The sequence below is a fragment of the Amphiprion ocellaris genome, chromosome 21 (genome assembly GCF_022539595.1).
Source record: "Amphiprion ocellaris isolate individual 3 ecotype Okinawa chromosome 21, ASM2253959v1, whole genome shotgun sequence".
Taxonomy (NCBI): domain Eukaryota; kingdom Metazoa; phylum Chordata; class Actinopteri; family Pomacentridae; genus Amphiprion; species Amphiprion ocellaris.
In genome coordinates this window covers 9,333,441-9,353,282 of record NC_072786.1, presented here as the reverse complement: position 1 = coordinate 9,353,282, position 19,842 = coordinate 9,333,441, and the positions used below count along the sequence as shown (strand labels likewise).

Genomic DNA, 19,842 nt, shown 5'->3' with positions numbered 1-19,842 from the left:
GCTTTTGCAGATAAAGAAAATGGTGATTTTTTTCTTTTTCTTTTATTTAGATTTTGTCCCCCAAAGTGCTTCAGTAACACTTTACCCAACTCCTACCATTTAGCTTTTCTGAGTACTATATAACACTTAATAAATGTTAACACTTCATATTGTTGTTGTAATCAGATTTTAGTTCAATAATCTGTCAACAAATCCTTCAGAAGCAGGTGCAAATGCAATATAACATTAAAATTGCTGTCACAGGGAAAGGTATACTTACATGGAACTTAATTAATAAACCCTCTGAAGCGCTTACAATGTGCAACAAATCATTTGATGTTTAGAAATGCAAAATTGGGCAAAGTGTCACCTTTGCTTCTATAAATAATTATTAAAAGAACGAATGTCTGAACAATTGTGATCAATTTACAGAGTGATTTTCTAACTAAAATCCTCATGCTCCAGTGTGGCCTTTTTTGTGTCTGTGGCATCTCTGACCTTGTTGACATAAAGGGTCTCTTTAGGTTTATTTTAATAAAACCTAATTGATTTCTGATGATGTTAGTAGAGCTGGAGAGAGTCGTGTGAGGAAACCGTACAGTATTATATCTCATCACATTTGCTTCTACATCTGTGCCTGCTTGTTTTTCTTTTGCTCTCGCCCAGAGGGGTTTCTGTTTTTTCACCGGGCCATCCTCGACGTTCCCCCTGCCCTCTGCCATAGATCCCCACGGCGTTCATCTAGAGATCCCCCACCCTGTCTGCAAACATAACGTCTTAGCACGAAGTTAAAACAAATCTGTCCTTTCCGGAGCGCCGCAGACCTCATGCTGAACCAGGATTTAGACTTTACAGTATTTACGGTCGTTTTTAGGATATCGCTGTATAATATTGTTGAGTTAAATAAGCAGATGGGACACAAAGCCTGAGTGTGTGTGTGTGGTGATCTTTGTGGTCAGATTTCACTGTACTCTGCATTGGTGCTTTGAAGTGCTTTAGGGCTTCCATTTGGAGTTAAAGGGATATAGATTATTAGGAGTTGAGCTTAGGCCTCTACCTCTGCTCCACTCTGAAACACAAGTGGAAATGACATGTTTATTTTTGTCTTCCAGCAAACATAAAAATAGCTTGAAAGCACTGCTCCTGTACTGAAATGAAATGGCCCATTGATGGACTGATTGAGCAATAGAAAGGTACTTGAATAAAGCCAGAATTTATTCATTCAAAGTAACTTGTATAAGTGTTTTTAGAACTTAGATTGCTAAAGTATGATGAAGCAGCGCCATGCTGAAAACAGATTGTCAGATATATTATTTCAGAATCGACATGTGATTCTACAACATTTATACTTTTAAATGCAAAAAGGAAACTCGCATGATTTGCATTTTCAATGACTTATCTACAAGTCTGTCTGGTAGAATATAGTTTCGTCAGATTTAAGGAGTTTTTGGATACAGTGAGTTTTTTTTAACTTTATTTACAAGACAGATTTTGTTGACATGCAAAATGAGTGAGAAACAGGAGAAAAATGCTAAGAAGGACAAATTGGTTGCAAAATGGAAGCTTAGTGGAATATTAATCACCCAAAATTAAATGAACATGATTGACTTAAGTATTCATGTTTAAAATATTGAGCTCTCATTATTAGAGCAAATTATTTCATCCTTCTCAAGCTAATTTGTGCTGCAGTAACTGAGTAGAGACTAGAGGCTTCTCTGTGCACAGCTGACTAGCTAGCTTCAACTATAGCTCACATGTGAGGCGTTTACAGAACATCGGTAACTTGCAGTGTTCATTGATAAGACCACTGCATTGTTGTCAAGAAGTCGAGCATTTTGGGTAGACATTTTATATTTACCCTGGAGGAAATTCACTTAATTTAACTGAAGAAGAATGATATATTATGTTTACTTTAATGCAGATTTGTACATTAGCAGGAATCTACCAAAGCGTGGAAGTGAAAATGGGCCCGTTTATTCAAAAATTAAAGTGCAACAAAAACATTGTCTCTAAAATCTATAAATAATTGTGATAAATTCGCTAATTGTGATTTAATGAATCATGGATAGGATTTTGGCCGTAATCATACAAATGTAGTCCATTATATTGAATTATTTTGGCTACAAAAAGGATGGTGTTACCAGTGACAGGTACTATTTTGGTATTGTCCTGCAGTTGGTGCAACTACACAAGGAAATGCTGCTAATTTGTTTTACCATTTAAATCAGTTCCACAAAGCTCTGTATGAAATGTGCTAGCCAGATCTGAATGCCATCCAAAATGCAATCTATTTCGGATACCTTTGCCAGTTTTATGTCATATGAGTAAGGTTGCGCTTAAAATAGCCTTCACTGTAAAATGAACTATTTTTTGTGCAGATCCCCTCCCCTGCAAAATCAGTCAATCTAGAATGATTAATCCTTTCTGCATAAGTCATCTGGTGGAAAATTCCTGTATTTTTTCCTATCACAATATATATGTATATAGCTGAAAAACACAACATTGCAATGTCTTTTTTTTTTCCCGCAATATTGTGCACCTCTAGTGTATATGTATCTGTCTCAGACTACTAGTCTGTTTTTTGTACCATCTCCTCTGTAGCAGTATTGGTGGTCAGTGCTGGACACACAGATGTGTCCCAGTATTGAGTTAACATTCATTATTCACATGTCATTAGCCTCCCAATCAGTCAGCATCCATAATGTAAAGGACGTCAAAGTTGGAGACGAGGAGAAGACAGTGAAAATGGAGACTGGCACAGAGGAAAAGTTAAATTTTAACCCTACAGTTGTTTTACAATGTCCTTATTGTCCAGAAGTAAGTTTGTTTTCACAACCCGTTCAGATTCTGCATACATATATCTACACAGCAACATAAACTTGTAGCATTTATAGCTCTGCCCATGTCCCTAAACTACACATTTATTAACTTGTACTCTGGCAAAAAGGCACAAAGACTATCTTTTTACAACTTCATTAACTCACAAGTTTGTTGGCAGCCTTAGGCCATATTATACATTAAAATCTTATTGTAGCTCAGCTGAATACATTATTGTTGCTTAAACATTGAAAGAATATTAAAGCCAGATATCTTGTAAACCTTTGGAGAATACATTGTGTCCACAGCTCCTTTCTAAATATTAGATTGAATGGACTCCACATAATGATTTTGCCAAAATAGCTGCCTGTCAGTGTTTTGGAAAATGACCTTTTTGTGTGTTGCTGAGTCATGTAGACCTATTCTCAAGTAGAGCTCTAATGTGCTAGTACAGGAACAGAGCGTTGCCGTCTCCATTAGTTGTTCTCTGTTCTTTTCTTATGTGAAACCCACAGCCCAGTCTCTCTGTGAGGCTGTTATAAAATCTATTAGTCATGTTAGTTCAGGTCATACAGGTTTGATAAATGCATGTGTGCTAGTTTTTTAAAATTGTATTCAGAATAGTGCAACTCATATTACCATGGATTTTATTCATAAATATGATGCATCAAAGGGTAGCAATCTGCAGTAACAGCTGAAAAGGGTTGGGCTAGTGGGTTATTGTACATAAGAGCATCAGCTCATTCACTGCATTAAGACAAGACACGAATTTTCTATAGCCTGCTAATAGATATAGCCATTAAACATCACCAGTTGATAAATTACATTAAGAATTATTTTTTGTATTAGAAATGTTATGTTTGAATATATAAATTGTGTATTAATGCTCTAAATGTGTACTAATTTGCATACATTTAAAGAACAGAGCTAAACATCACATAAAGCTGGGTTCAAAATTCTTGAGTCTCTTTTAGTGACTCAAGGTATAAAAAGAATACTCCCAACAGCTAAAAGAAATCAATTTTGTCATGTTTTTAGGAGTAAATATTTTATAAATTAGGCTATGAATGATGCATGAATGAGCCCCTTTGTTGAAACCTTTAGAATACAGATAGGAATAAAACTGTAATGCGTGATCTGTGCAAGTCTCACTGAAGTTGACATTTCTGTCTCCAAGTATGAGAGAAAAAAACTAATGGCAGTTTCCTTGCAGTCTTAGTGAAAACCAGCATTCATTGCTGAAAAATTAGCAAACAGATACTATCAGGAAAGTTCGACACATCTGTAAAGAGAAGCAAAATATCCCAAAATCTCAAAGTTGACGGGTACATGAAAAACAATGTTTTTGCCTGTAGTATCTCGCCTTAAATTTAATTGTAAAATCTCATTGCTGCAAATTAAAATACACATTTATTGAGGTCTCTTTTGGCTGTTTAATTTGTCAAAGATGAAGAAAAGTTAAGATTTATGGCCTTTCCTACAAGCAGAAATATAGCTACTGATTTGTTTTTACTTCAGTTTGCTCATGTACACAATAAAAGTTTTAATAGTTTATATTCTGGCAATGTCTTTACAAGTTTTTCTTGTAGGGAATCAACTAGAGGATAGAAATCAGACCAGAGTGGGTTAGTTTTTTGGCATTCTCTTCCACTTTGACTTAGCTGGTCTCGTTTTGTACAGGAATAAGCAAAACCACTGGGTCATTCTCTCTGGCAGTACCCCCTGTTCTGAGGCCTAATCTAACCTGTGGTAATCTTGTCCCAACAAACATCTCGTAAGCCTTCTTTTCCCTCCTCCTGAGCTCCCAAAATGACCCTCAATCCTTCAGTGCAACTCTGAGCCCTTAAAGCCCCTCATCTAACCTCCATCCAATAAACCTGAAGAGACCAATGGCCCTATTATAGCCCGTTAGGGGTCAGTGATATTTACACCAACAGCTGCCTTTTAAAGTGATGCACAGCAGCAGTTTTAACTTGCAACATTCTTTGTCAGCCTTTTACTTCTTGTCAGTGGTATGATGCTGTCATTATGGATTGAGGTGTGGAAATGTCAGTGAGTTCATCACTTTTACCCGGACTGAAGTACCTCAATAACCATTACCTAGATTGTCTTTAAATTCTGTGCAGTCATTCATGGTCCCCTGAAGATGAATCCGAGAGACTTTGGTGGTCGTCTGACTTTACCTCCAGCAGCTTCCAGTAGATCAACGTGTTCACTTCAGCAAAATAATCCACATGCTATGTGAATTAGCATGCAATTTTAGGCTGGCATGTATGGTTCCCAGTGCTTGAATCCTAAAGACTTTGGTGAGCTCCTTAGTTTTTCTCCAGTGCCACTATAAGGTTGTAGTTTTTCATAAAATGTTAGAACAAATGTTGGATGAATGAAGGCTTTCAGTGCAGAAATTCATGTTCTTCTGAGGATGAATTATCTTTAACATTTCAATTTGCACCATTATCAGGTCAGAATAACAGTTTGTTCAATACTTTTGTTCCTGAAAAAATTCTAAACTGAAGAGATTCCTATTAACCTCAACTTTACATTATATAAAGTGTCAGTTAGTACATGTTTGCATTGTTAACATTTCACTGCTACGTCAGCATTTTAACACGTTATCATTTGGATATTACAGTGTAACGTAAAGCACTGCTATGCTTAAGTACGTCAAAGGGCTGCTTGTGTTGCTCCAGACTCTTGTTGATTTTTTTAATGCTCTCTGTCCATTCATCTGCACGTTTCTTTCTTGTAAATGTAATTTCTCAAGAAAGTCTTGAGGGAATTTGCGACAAACTTAGACTGAAGCATGAACTGATTAGATTTTGACCATTGAAAGTCACTGTGACCTCATATTACATGCAATGCTAAGTATAATAAAATTTCACACATATATCTTATTAGGAAGGTGAAGAGATGATACTTCATAATGAAAAGGTAAAATCTGGACAGTCTTTGATATTCGATGCAACTTCAGTAATTGACAGAAGTTAATTTTTACTGATCCTTTTTTGTATTATATTTTGTGTTGCGGTTAGTGTTGTTTTGTTATGTTTTTATAACAGGCAAGGGCTTGGGTAGCTTTTGGATAGCAAATATTTTAGTAAACAGTTTGTTCTCCAATGTGTGAAACATGTTAATAATTTCAGAGCATCCCAATGTGGTTTTTCAAAAACACATTTAGACATCTTCAGGACTTATGGATCCTCACAAGAGCCATAAATCATCTTGTTTTTCTTACTGAAGTGTTGGTCTGTCTTCATAACTTGTCCTTACATAAAGAGAGTTAACAAAAGTATATACTGTCACCTTCCAATTGTTTTCAATACCCAGTCTTAATACTCTTAGTTTGTGGGCTACAGACCATAACCATCTCAGGTCAGCAGGGGTAAAGCTAAGCCTCAGTTTTGATACCAGCAATTCCGGGACCCCAATCTCTCAAACAATTGACAATTAAACAAGAATACCGAGGTAGGAGAGAGAGCGAGAGGGAGGGGAAGAAATGAAAGGAAAGGGAAACAATTCATCGCATTGTGTTTGCCGGCACATGGCTGGACCAGTTTGGGCTGGATTGCTGGAAAGCAGAGGCTGAAAAAGAGGCAGAGGGAGAAGAGGTGTTGCCTACGAAACGATCAGACCTTGACAGATGAAATCCCCTCAATAGCACAAGGCCTTGATTCAGACCATTTATCATACACACTCCCACACACATGTGGCAATGCTGAAGAAGAAAAAGAACGGGGACAGCAGTGAACCCTGTGTGAAGAAGGTAAGGATCAGATGTGGATTAGCAAGACTTTAGATGGTTGTAGGAAAAAGATGCCCTGATGTTTGTATCTGGATGTTGAGAGTACTGGTGTGGGGATGGATCTTACAATGGCTGCAAAGTACTCATCAGCAAAAGGCACTGACAGTTTCAGGTGCAAGTAATGATTGTTTTCATCGTTGATTAACCTGTTGATTATTTTCTCAATAAACTAGTTAGTTGTTTGTCTATAAATTGTCGGAAAACGGCTTTTCAAGAATGTCAATAAATGTTTGCGGAAGTCCAAGATGACATATGTCTTGCCCACAACTCACAAATATTCAGTTTACTGTCATAGAGGAGTAGAGACACTTGAAAATATTCAGTTTAAAGAAGCTGCAAATAGGAGGATTTTGACATTTACTCACACTGATTCATTGATTAACAAAATAATTGGAAAATAATTAAATAGTGGACAACTTACCATTAAATCATTGTACCTCTCCTGAGGGGTGCCTGATATTGGGATTGAAAGTATTTTTACAGTTTGAGTATCAGGAGATTGTTTCCTTTCTTATCTGTGTTGGTGTCGATGGCCGTTTTTTCCTTGAGAGCTTTATTATTGCACCTCTCCAAATAGGCTTATTTTGAAAGGTGTCGATTCTCTGGTCTGCATTATAGCTGCAGTGCAGGGGCACTACTTAAGAAATAGAAGGTCACTGAACCGGGAGAAAAAGCATGAAAAAAGAAGTGAGGAAAGGTTTATACCGTTAGTTTCAGACCTGTGGTAGTGATGACTCAATTTTCCTTTTGATTGCACAAGGGCTTTGACATGTGCAATTTACTGAATGTCTCATACATTGTGAGAATGAACACGTGAATGAAAACACTCTCACAGCCTCCTGGTATTTGACGTGTACACAAGCTGTATCTGAATCACTGCTATTTTCTAAAGTCTGTCATTCAAAATCTAAAAATGTTTGCTTGTTTTGTATTCAAGGGCAGGCTGTTGCAAAGGAGAGTGATAAAGAGTGAGTGAATGATGCTCATTCAGATGCTTTTTATCAAATCTGTAAAGCTTTTCACCACCACTGGGAGACTGTGGCATCTCTGTCTCCAGCTTGTATCTTGACAAAATCATTAGTGTCATCCAGCCACTCTGGCAATGTCTAGTGTCACATTTTTACTCGTCATGAGCTCATTTTTCACTGCAATATAGTCCTGCACTCTAAAGAAACTATACAATGATGGCTAGAAATAGAGAAAACTCAAAATTATGACAAAGTGTGACAGTATTAGGATCATTAAAAAGAAAAAAGTAAAGTTGAATTTCCTTGATTATTCATTTTTACAAAAATGAAAAACACTTGGAATCAACATGTACATGTTTCCAAGTTCCCATGCGACTGGGAAAAATATTTAAGTCTGCATACCATAAATATTTCACCACATTCGTTTTTTATTTGTTTCCATACTTCTACACATGATCAGCCGAAAAGGCAATGAATTTTTGTCACGTACCTACAAGTGTTACTCAGACTGAAAAGATACAAGTGTTTCCACACACTGTAGATATTTTACTAATTGCATTTTTCATTTGTTTCCATACTTGTCTCCTCTCTGCCCTGTGTAGACAAGACCTGCAGTTCAACCAAGTTTAGTTAAAAACTCCCTGAATATTTGTCATGTAACGGTCACCTCTGAGTCGTTTAGAGCTTCGCATTTGTGCCAAGGAGTTCAGAATGTTTAGTTTTTTTACTGAATTGGCTTGTGAAAACAGTTTATTTTTGACACATTTTTCAATATGGTGTGTAGAATAAAGTGATTTTGATAAGATATAGTGGTTCTGAAGCTTAGATGTGGGCAAGTTTTCGGACTTAACAGCACTTCACAGACAAGTACTTCAAAGACTGCTGGGAAGTTGAAAATCCAACAGTTTTCTCTGCTTTTATGGTTTCCGGCTCTTATAAATGTTGTAATTTTGGCTTCTTTTTTTCACAGAACATGCCATTCGAACTCGCTATTGGGATTTTCGGGGTTTGGAGGGTCAAGGATGAAAAAAAATTAATGTTGTCATGCTTCAGCTGTCCCTGCTCACACCCCTGCCGGCATGCCTTGTTCTTTTTGCATAGTTTTATTGTAGGAATAGGTCAGCTATTCAGGCTCTGTAATATTATCACCAGACGGATTATGATGCATCAGGCTGTTGGCTCTGATGCAATAGTGGAAAGATCAATAAAGACATAGAATCATGGTCAGTTTAGTGGCGTTACTGAAATAATAGCCACACACCTCCTACTCAGAACTGCAGTGAACTATTGTACCTTGTGTGGCCTTGTCACCAGTTGATAAAGGATTCATTGTGTTCTTTATCTTACAAAGTGAGTGAACTCAAAGCCGGTCTCTCTCCTCAGAGATGGTGCTAGACTTATCATCTGGCCCTTTATTATTATTTTTGCATCTTATCTCTAAAACATTATCCTGTTTATCAAAAAAGCTGTCCTTACAGAAGCCAGAATGACCTCAGTTAAAAAGCAATTAAGTCAAAAGGGAAGCATCCCAAATTTCCTTTTCATGGCTAGACACTGAATTTCAAGTGTCTTGTTGATCGAATATAACAGTCTTTGTGTGCATAACCATCTGAATCTCAGCTCTGATCTCTGTCCTCTTCTGTCCTGTTCCCTTTGAACCAACAGATCCAGTTTGCCGACCAGAAACAGGAGTTCAACAAGCGTCCCTCCAAGATCGGCCGGCGCTCCTTGTCCCGCTCCATCTCCCAGTCCTCCACAGACAGCTACAGCTCAGGTAAACACACAAACTCATTGTTTTGCTGTTCTTCAATCACTGTGTCCCGCTGTTTATCAGACATTCCAGAGGACATGACGTGTTTCCGTTAGCTTCCACCTGGATGAATGGCTGACTGACCCTATCTGTCTCCCCCACTAACCACTTCTGGATTTCTCTCCATCGCTCTGACCCTGCAGTTCATGTGAAACTGTGGACTCTCTGTCAGAGGATTAGCTACTGCTGGTGGTGTATTGGATGAAGGGAGAAAGGAAGAGAGAGAGAGAGCTGGGAAGTTCTGGGTGTGGCTGAAACTGAATGACATTGGAGGCTCAAATCCCCAGTCTCATTTATAACTGTAGTGGTGAGAGACTAGGAAGTTGAAAAGACAAGTAAAGAATAAAACGTTTTGCCAAAAAAATACCTTTTAAGTGGCCCCTGTCAAGGGTTGGGCTATATTAGGCATCAAGTAAACAGTCTATGCTTGAGGTTGACGAGTAGAAGCAGGAAAAATGGACAGCCTGACGATCTGAGTGACAAGTGAATTGGCGACATCATAGGTGGTGAAGGATCTGTGATGTGTGCTATTGTGCAGTCAGATCCATTGAGGAGATACTGTAGTACAAATCACTGAAAACCTCAATGCTATGAGAGAAAGATGTCAGAACACACAGTGTCACAGCTTGTTTTGTATGGGGTTGTGGAACGGCAGACTGGTCAGAGTGTCCATGTTGAATCCTAGATATCACTACAAGGGATCCACAATGGGTGAATGAGCACCAGAACTGGACTATGAAGCAATGGGAGACGGTGCACTGGTCTGATGAATCATGTTTTCTGCTACAAAATGTGATGGCCAGATATGTGTGTGGGTTTACATGAAGAAGAGATGGTAGCAGGATGCATTATGGGAAGAAGGCAAGCAGATCCAGTGTGGTGCTCTGGGCAATGTTCAAACCTTCAGTTCTGACATTCATGTGTGTGTTTGTTTGACGTATAGCACCTACCTTATCATTGTTGACTACATAAACTAAGGATAGACTGATTATTATATTAGTGGAATTACTTACTACCTCATTATCATTGCTAGCATTACTTTTCGCTTTCAGTAATGCATCGTAATTGTATTTTGTTGCTTTTCTATGAGGCAGTGCATTTATTCTGATGTGTCATTGTGTTTTTTCTGAGCAGTATTTGCCACAAGAACTTCCTCAGGATCAATAAAGTTTCATCTTATCTTACCAATTATCAGTCAGTTAAATACACTCTTTTGGATTGGATGCAGCCTCTCTCTCCATAGTCACTTTGTGGTCTCGGCAGTGTTTCCCTAGCAGAAATCCAAACTAAAAAAAAACTGAACAAGAAACACAAGCCTTCAATACAAACCAGGAAAGTGGCTCACAGTGGCTCAGTTTGGAGGCAGCCACATGACCATGAAACAGTGTCCAGAGAAAAGTAATGCTTTGAGATCTAGGCCTCTGTGGGCAGTGGAAATGATAAAACAGTGAAAATGAACCAAACACAGAAGAACAACAGATGTAACAAACAGTTTAATCTCAGTCAGTTAATTTCACAGAAAATAGAGGAGTGACCTTGCACACATAGTTAATCCTTATAATAAGGAAGGCTAGTTATGAACGACAGATTCCCTGCTATTATATGCTGGTAAAATATAACATTTAATGTATATTGTCTCCAAATATCAGTTATCGCTCTTTTTTGATTTCCAGTAATTGGCATCAGCCTTGAAAACCCCATATCGGTCGATTTCTAACGTAAACCCCTTCATGACAACAGTATTTCCTGATGACAGTGGCCTCTTTCAGCAGGATAATGCTTCTTTCCACACTACAAAAATTGTTCCAGGATGTGTTTGAGGAACATGACAAGGAGTTTAAGATTTTGAATTGGCCTCCAAATTCCCCAGCTCTTAATTTTGATAGAACATCTGTGGGAATCTGGACTGGGAATCTACTGTGAATATACTGATGTCTGATACCACAGGACATCTTCCAAGGTCTTGTGGCGTCCATGAGGGTGACCTATGCAATATTAGGCAGGTAGTTTTAATTTTGTGACCGATCGGTGTAGTTTTTTTTTTCCTGTGTTCACATTGAAGTTTGCTTTTGTTAATCTACAGCAGTAGGTGGTACACAATGCCTCAAGGTTTACTAAGGCAATGTGGATGTAGGAGTCACCAATAGTGGCTGTGGAAACTTGACAACTTGGAGGCTGTTTAATTTTGTCTAGGGCTAATAGAGATGCAAACACAAGTCAGCTCAACTAACTCAGTGATGTTATAAAGCTGACAGATTCTCAAGAACAGCACCTTTATTTGACTCGTGTTTTGTTTTTTTTTTTTAAAGGAAACCTGCTAAAATGTATTTCCATAGAAACCATACAGCCTATGTTACACTTTTTTATCACTGAAGGGATGCTCACTAGGTTGTCTGTCACTGGAGCAGCTCAAGGGAACAACACTGCTGTGAAGGATAGTTTGACATTTTGGGAAATACTGTCTTTTGCACTTAGAGTCAGATGGAGGATTGAGACAACTCGCATGCATTTCTGAGGCTGCACAGTATAGATTGTTAGCTCAGCTTGGCATAAACATGAGGAAACCGCTAACCCGGCTCTGTTTAAAAGTAAAAAAATTCAAAGTGCGTGTTCTCTTTTCCAGTTTCTGGCCTTTCACCTCTTGAACTTTTGCCCTCTCTTCCTCTCATCACCACCCAAAAAGCAGAGATTAAGCTGTTTGATCTCCTGCTGTTTATCAGCGTCAGTCGCACAACTTCCAATGACACCATTACCATGATGAATTAATCTGTGTGTGATATTGCTTGGACAGCACTGCTTTTCATTGCAGAATGTGATGGACAAACAGATGGACGGCAGATGGACAAATGGACTCTGACAGTATTAGTGGACGGTCATAACGGGTCCAAAAGTTCAGGGGTGCTGGGTAAAAAAAAGTCTACGCAGTGCTTGGTGCTTTTACTGAGAAAAGATTAAGCATTTCTGGTCCTGTGACCTCCCATCGGCACATTTGCAGACCGCCACATTTTTTTTATAGGGAAGCGACACTGAATAGTATCTGCTGGAAAAGACCTGGTTTCTTTCTCTTTAGAAAAAAAGAGATCTGTCAATGCCTAGAATATAATGGTGTTTGAAATTCCTTGTCATGTTGCCTCAGTGGTCACTCAGTTTTAGAAAAAATCTTCTAACCTTTTGCTCCTCCCACTGATAATTCTATTTCTTCGAAGAACAAAACAACAGTATTAATGAATCCCTTAGAAATCTGTGTTAGTCTTGCATGTTTCATCTTTATTTTTTTGGGCATTTGCTCAGCAGTTCAAAATTTGTGCAATTGAAATACACATCTTTCTTTTGGATTTGTTCCAATTCCTCCACCACTACATTTTAGGTTCTTTCATTTCTTCTTTCTTTCTTTTTACCTCTTATTCTCCCTGCAACAACCAGTACAGGGCTCCCAAGGACCTTCCTCTTCATTGCCAGGCTTTCAGATTTTTCCTGAATAAATTATCAGTTTTTTTTCTCCTAGACAAGGAGAAGGTTTATTCCAGTCAATGATTTGACACGTAGTATTTTTTTTTAGCTTCTTATGTCAGCATCTTAACTATTAACAGCAGCTGTTGTACAGCGAGTGAAAACTTGTGAGTGCTGCCAAAATTGAGGTTATTTTCAGACACTTGTGAAGCCCTTTGAACTCTGCTTTATGCCTTCTTTCTTCTCTCCTCCCTCTCTGCTGATTCCCTGTCTTCTCCCATAACTCCCTCACCGGAGTGATTCTTATTTCTCTGAAGGTTCCCACAGCACAGAGAGCACACTTTGTACACCAGTCATGCTATTCCAAAGTGCATTTTACTATGGGTTTTGCTTGAAAAGGATTCTTTTTAACACTTGATTCACCTTGTAAGTTAAAAATATCATTGCTCAAATGTAAAATACCTGTTTATGTATTAATAAATGATAAAATACATTAGTCCTCATCTTCAAAAACTGCTGGCAAGATTAAAAAAAACATGCTGTCTTTAGATAATCACCAAAATTACACCATTTATCAGTGCCAGGCACTGTAAAAACAGCAAGTATCATCGGCTTTTCAACTTTCTGACTTATGAAGTAATTATGCTTAACACATAGTTCTCTTGGAAAAATTAACCAAAGCCTAAAATTTAAATGATTTTTATCAAAACGATCACTTGATTCTACATCTGTTATTTCAGACTTTGCCAAAAACAAAACCCTCCACACTAACACGATTCTGTAAAAACAAAGAATTCTGCTTTTCTTGGTGTAAAGTAAAGGAACCACTTCGTAAAAAGCCACAAGTGACTCAGATGCAAGCAACAGCCGCACGACAATGGTTCTTTGACTTTTTCAGTGAGTTCAGATGAACTGCAGGCTGTGTTTATAGGATCAGATTGGCAAGTATGAGAACAAATTATAAATGTAAGGGTTAACTTCTTTGCCAGTATTGGTAACACCTCTAGGCACATGGAAAAATGTTTTCCTTTTTTGTAAAATAAGAAAATAGAAATTAAACATCCTTTTATTCCTTTTTAAACAATGTATGGGATTATAACTGTTCTACTGCTCAGATGACATTTTTGAGTTCTGTACTCCTTCCAGGCATGGCTGTGCTGTTTCCATAGAGTTTCAGGACTTTATTATGCAGTAGAAACATAACATAAAATAGTATTATGACAGCACTTTTCTGTGAAGTTAACTATAATGGTTATAGTATTATGTTAGATAAATTGACTCTAACATTTTGCTGTCAAGAGTTGTAGATTGAGAAAATCCTTTTCACTACAAGGCAGCCCGAGGCCAAGTGTCAGGTTTGATTTACAGTAGTTGGGGTGTTTTAAAGCCTCTTGGTTTTGCTTTTATGTGTTTTCCCAAGAGAAATTGAGAGGTGCAAAACACATTTCCTTCACTGGCACATTATCTATACCTGGCTGTGTCCCAGTATCCTCTGCAAGTATCAGAACAACTACCCTCATGATCTGTGCTCACACTTTCCCCCACCCTTTCCTCCTGTCAGAACGGATGGGAGATTTCAAAAGAAGATGTGTCCTAGCAGTTACCTCCTGGATTATTTCATCTTTTTTTTCTACTCTGTCCCCTTATGGCATAGTACAGCATGTTCCTTAACTTCAGTATTGTTAGAGAGTTGGCATTTTTATCTGGTAGCTGCTCCATGGTCATTGTGAGAGGGTGGTAGGAGTGATGTTTACATCATGTACCTGCTCTACACATTCAGCTGTGTAGTGAGTCAGTATGAAGCACAGGAACCACTCAGTGCCAGTCACAGCTGGCAAACACTGTGGGCACTACTGTTTATATCTCACAGAGGTGCACTGATGGTTCCTTGTGACAGATTTCCTCATTACGTTCAAGTGCTAAAACACATTTGTGCACTTGAATACAGTTTATTTTCCGCTTCAGTGCAATTTCATGAAGAGACTGGAGCTGCTCTGTTAGAAGATATGGTTTGGCGGACTGCTTTATAATCAATTAAACTCTGTGCTGTCCAGAATCCAACCCAAGTCGAATTGCAGGGTTTGGAAAAGTACAGGCTTTATTCACCTAGGAGAAACTACCAGCAGGGCCACATTGTCTTTATCCAGTTTAGATTATGTTTACAGAACTTAGACACACTTGTATTGCAGCGAGATTTTGCTACAGCAATATTCTAACAATATCTGTGTTTTTATGTTTGTTTTTCTGCAGCGGCGTCGTACACGGACAGTTCTGATGATGAGACGTCTCCTCGGGACAAACAACAGAAAAACTCCAAAGGCAACGGAGACTTCTGCATCAAAAACATCAAACAGGCCGACTTCGGACGCAGAGAGATCGAGATCGCTGAACAAGGTAAAGCAACAGGCTATGGTGATGAGAAATTGCATGTTTTCTTCCGTTACTGTTCTGCAAATATTACGAGTCAGTTGAATCAGAATAAACACCTGGTGGCACTAATGCACTGATTATTGTAGAAGAATAATTAAATGAAAAGTTTTTCTATCAAACCTTAGTGAATTGGCTGGAAACGTGCTTATTTACAACATTATGTTAATAACTAACAAAACATGATTCTTTTCACTCAAACCCTGTGAATCTACTGTACTGGTGCAATTTTTAGTCATTATCTGCTGCAAAAATTTAAGTGCATTAATTTATGTTTTCAATCGGTAAGTTTGTGTGTAAAATATGCAGTGTTTTCAGTAAACTTCCTAATGTTTCCTGCATAACTACAGAATTGCTGCCACCGGTGTTTTCTGAAGTGCAATGTCTAATGAGGAAGCCTTTTGTTTGTGCGATCAGTGCAGTTCTTGATGTGTTTTGTCATCAGTTTTCTTGCTAATATTTGTCAAACATTCAAGATGACTCTCAGCTTTGTAGTCGGCAGCAGCAAACACACACCTATGATGCAGATAGAGATACGTGTTTCATCATCATGCTTGCTTTGTTTTGAAACGGAGGCTAGTGGTTGTAAAACGCAGATACATAGCAATGAGTCAAAAACTACTGGAAAATAACCTGCTGGGTTTAAATAAAAGTTGGAAGTTTGGCTGCTAATCAAAGGCTCTGCTTCCTTGTCTGCACTACTGGGTGGCCACGTGTCTTCTACCATTAAACACCATTTAAAACCAAAAACATACAATTAACATTATTTCCTAATTACCCCACAAAACATGCAGCAAGACCTCAGCTGACCCCTGCAGGCTGCACACACACATTATATCCTCAGTATCTCTTCCAGCTGGATGAGTCGATGACTTAGCGATGAAGTATTAGAAGGATTAAATGATGGGAATTCCTTAACCATCCTGCTTGATTCCTGTATCTACTTATGCCTGCATGCATGGGTTTCCTCCTTTTTCTTTCAGAGATGCCAGCGCTGATGGCTCTGAGGAAGCGAGCCCAGGGGGAGAAACCCCTCGCCGGTGCCAAGGTGGTGGGCTGCACCCACATCACTGCCCAGACTGCTGTGAGTAAACACTCAATCACAACCTCAACGTAACAGTCACCCAACAGCTGCAGCATAAATGTCAAACATCACCCTTTTTTCTTCTGCTCAGGTGCTGATGGAGACTCTGTCAGCTTTGGGGGCTCAGTGCAGATGGGCAGCTTGTAACATCTACTCCACCCAGAACGAAGTGGCAGCTGCCCTGGCAGAAGGAGGTGAGACATCTGACCTTTTCTTCTTCCCTTCTTAAATTATTCATGCACTCTCCTTCTTTCACATCATTCATTACTTTTCTACACTTTCTGTATAAAACACTTCCTGCCTCCTTTCGTAGGTTTCAGTGTGTTTGCATGGAAGGGTGAGTCAGAGGACGACTTCTGGTGGTGCATCGATCGCTGTGTCAACGTGGAAGGCTGGCAGCCCAACATGGTAGCACACCTACACTCTAAATAAAGCCTATTAAATCATGAGAAGAAGTGTTTTTACTTTCTGCAGGTGGTGGTGCATAACATCTGCTATTTTAACCAGATATCTAGATCGTTTTAACTTGGTATTTTAAAAAGTTCTCATTCTCACCAGATAACATCACGGGAGAAAGATTGTTATTGTTACTTTTTAACATTGTTTCATTTAACTTCAGTGCATTTGGTCCAATAATGTTCTATCCCTTTTACCATCATCTTGCTGACAGATGCCACATTCTTTAACTTTTTGGGAGCTGGAGTACTGGTTTGTTTCAGTTCTTTGATTCGAGATCCCATGTCTCATCCTGGGTTACAAATTGGCTAAAAACCTTGGCTGGATCAACCTGAAAATGAGCCAGAAGTGTCCATGATCATCCCATTTTTGATCTGGTGTAAATAACAACAAACATCTGAGTTTTTGTGGACTTTTGTACAAGGCTTTATAGTATACAATTGTGCCCTAAAATGAGAGTTGCACCCCTTGTTTCCATGTGAGACAGAGAACTTTTAAAAGTACAATTGTATATCGGCTGTATTTTAACATCGCGCTACTGTGAGAACAACACCAGAAAGAGACACAAACACATCTACTACATACATAATTGTCTTTGTTTCAAATGTTGAAATGTATTATTTGACCATGAAACTTAAAGTTTTAAGCATGTTCTTTTGTCTTTTTCTGCCCTAATCTCTTTTTCTCTTACTGTGTCAGATCTTGGATGATGGTGGAGACCTGACTCACTGGATTTATAAAAAATATCCCAACATGTTCAAGAAGATCAAGGGCATAGTAGAGGAGAGTGTCACCGGCGTGCACAGGTAGGATACACAGCCTGCACACGTCTTTAAAAAGCAATGTTTTAGGTAAAAGTTCATGTTAAATATTGCTTTGCTTCAGATAATTTCAGTTCTGTGTGTTTTAAATGAAAGATGTACAAGTAAATATTTACACAAACCCACACATTGACAACCATACTTAGTGCCACACGGTTTCTGGTGTGGTAACATCGCCATCTAGTGGTGAAAGTCTTGAACACTGATGGTGTACTGTGAATGAACAATGGCAAGATTGTTGTGTTTGTAACCTAAGCTTAGATAATTAACAAATAGTCAGTGTAATTTACACAAATAAGTACATATATGAGTAATATATAATTAACAAATATCCCTTTTTTTTCTGTCAGGATAAATTCAATATTATGACATTACTTTACACTGTATAAATGTGCAATGATTTATTGATTTAGGAAGTAATCTCCAACTACTTTGATAATCAATTAATCAATATAGAGTAGTATTTTTTTTTAAAATTCCTCAGATTCCTGCTTCTTAAATGTGAATATTTTCTGATTTCTTTACCTTTCTTTGACAGTAAACTTAATATCTTTGGGTTGTGAACAAATCATGACATTTGAGGATTTAATTTTGGAATCTGATCAACATTTTTCACCATTTTGTGACATTTTACAGCCCGAGCAATTATTTAAGAGCGTTAGCTAACAATCATTAGTTGCAGCCCTAATTGTTTTACAATGATCTTTGCCACCAAACACATTTTTTTATTTCTAATTTTAATGATGTGACTTTTTTTGATGTGTCTATAGGTTGTACCAGCTGTCCAAAGCAGGAAAACTATGTGTTCCGGCCATGAACGTCAACGACTCAGTTACCAAGCAGAAGTTTGACAACCTTTACTGCTGCAGAGAGTCCATCTTAGACGGGTATGAAACAGACTCCTGTTTAACCTTGTTAAGAGCTACAAATCAGACTGTGTTTGTTGTTCAGCATTCAGTGTTGCAGGGCAATTATACCAACCTCCTCTCAGTGTGAATAGATATTAGTCTGCCAGTGTGGTACAAACACTGTTTCTGTCCTCAGCCTGAAGAGAACCACCGACGTCATGTTTGGAGGCAAACAGGTGGTGGTGTGTGGATACGGAGAGGTAAGATTTATGTCCTCATACACATCACTTTTTAACTTAGAGGTCAAAAAGCTGGGGTCTTTTTTCCTTCTGTTATACAAGTCAGGTGAAATTCCACTATGTTAAATTCTGTGGTGAAAATGGACAGATTTAGATGTAGTTTAGAAAACAAGTAAAAGAACTGTTTCCTTTCTGTTAAGGCACTGAAATAGGCAGTAGGATTTTGAAGATAGATAGATAGATAGATAGATAGATAGATAGATAGATAGATAGTACCTCACTTATATCACATGTAAGAAAAGAAGGTGTAAATCGCGCGATTAGAAGAACTAATTTTCAAAAGATGCACTGATAGTCGTAGAATAAAAAGTATTAAAACGTATAAATACAATATAGCAATAAATAAATGATAAAATACGCGTACATATGGAAGTCAAGACAATTTAATAGTGATAGACTGACTTAAATTCCATTTTGAGATAATGAGTTATAAAGGGATACTGGCTCTCTCGGTTTATAACCAAAAAATATCTGCAGATGTCGGAAATTGGAAGTGACAGAATACACTTTACATCAGATGTAAATCCATTTACCAGAATAATAATAGGAGATGCTGCTATTTGCTGATAAATGCTGTTGTAAGTGCACTACAATTTGAATCAGTTCATCTTAGTTTATTATTTTGTTTACTTTGGGGGCATATATTTAGTGAATTTATCCTTTTTTATTTTAAATAAATACACTGCATAGCAGTATTAGATAAAAGTTCCAAATGTTCAGCAAACATATAAAATTGATATTTTATGAGATGCAAAAATAATAACAACTTGATATCAGCATAATGTGTCGGCCCTGCTCTCGAAATATTGACATCTGTGTCGTGTGTTGGAAAACTAGAGAAAATAATTTAGTACTTTAAAGGTTGGTTTGCAATTTATTGATACATAAAAGGCCACTGGAGAGCTTTGTGCTAATAGACCATCTCATGATTGTAGCAGAGACTCGCTGCCTCTGTAAGAAATTTGTTACTTGTTACTAGAATGTTTTTCTCTGGTTAAAATCAAAGCCTAAATATTGGCAGTGTACGAGTTCCTACTGGAGATCTTTTATTTGAGTTTAGAATGAATCAGAACTGTGGAAA

The 19,842-nt window shown here is 38.0% G+C and overlaps 1 protein-coding gene across 1 annotated transcript in view; it reads left to right on the top strand.

Moving 5' to 3' along the window:
• Positions 1–19,842, top strand: part of ahcyl2b (adenosylhomocysteinase like 2b) — a 56,887-nt gene that overhangs the window by 24,497 nt on the left and 12,548 nt on the right. The window contains exons 2-9 of the mRNA XM_023267397.3: positions 9,232–9,340; positions 15,077–15,220; positions 16,237–16,337; positions 16,429–16,531; positions 16,651–16,745; positions 17,493–17,599; positions 18,385–18,501; positions 18,659–18,722. Of these exons, the coding sequence (XP_023123165.1) occupies positions 9,232–9,340; positions 15,077–15,220; positions 16,237–16,337; positions 16,429–16,531; positions 16,651–16,745; positions 17,493–17,599; positions 18,385–18,501; positions 18,659–18,722 (840 nt within the window). The remainder of the gene's footprint in view (positions 1–9,231; positions 9,341–15,076; positions 15,221–16,236; positions 16,338–16,428; positions 16,532–16,650; positions 16,746–17,492; positions 17,600–18,384; positions 18,502–18,658; positions 18,723–19,842) is intronic.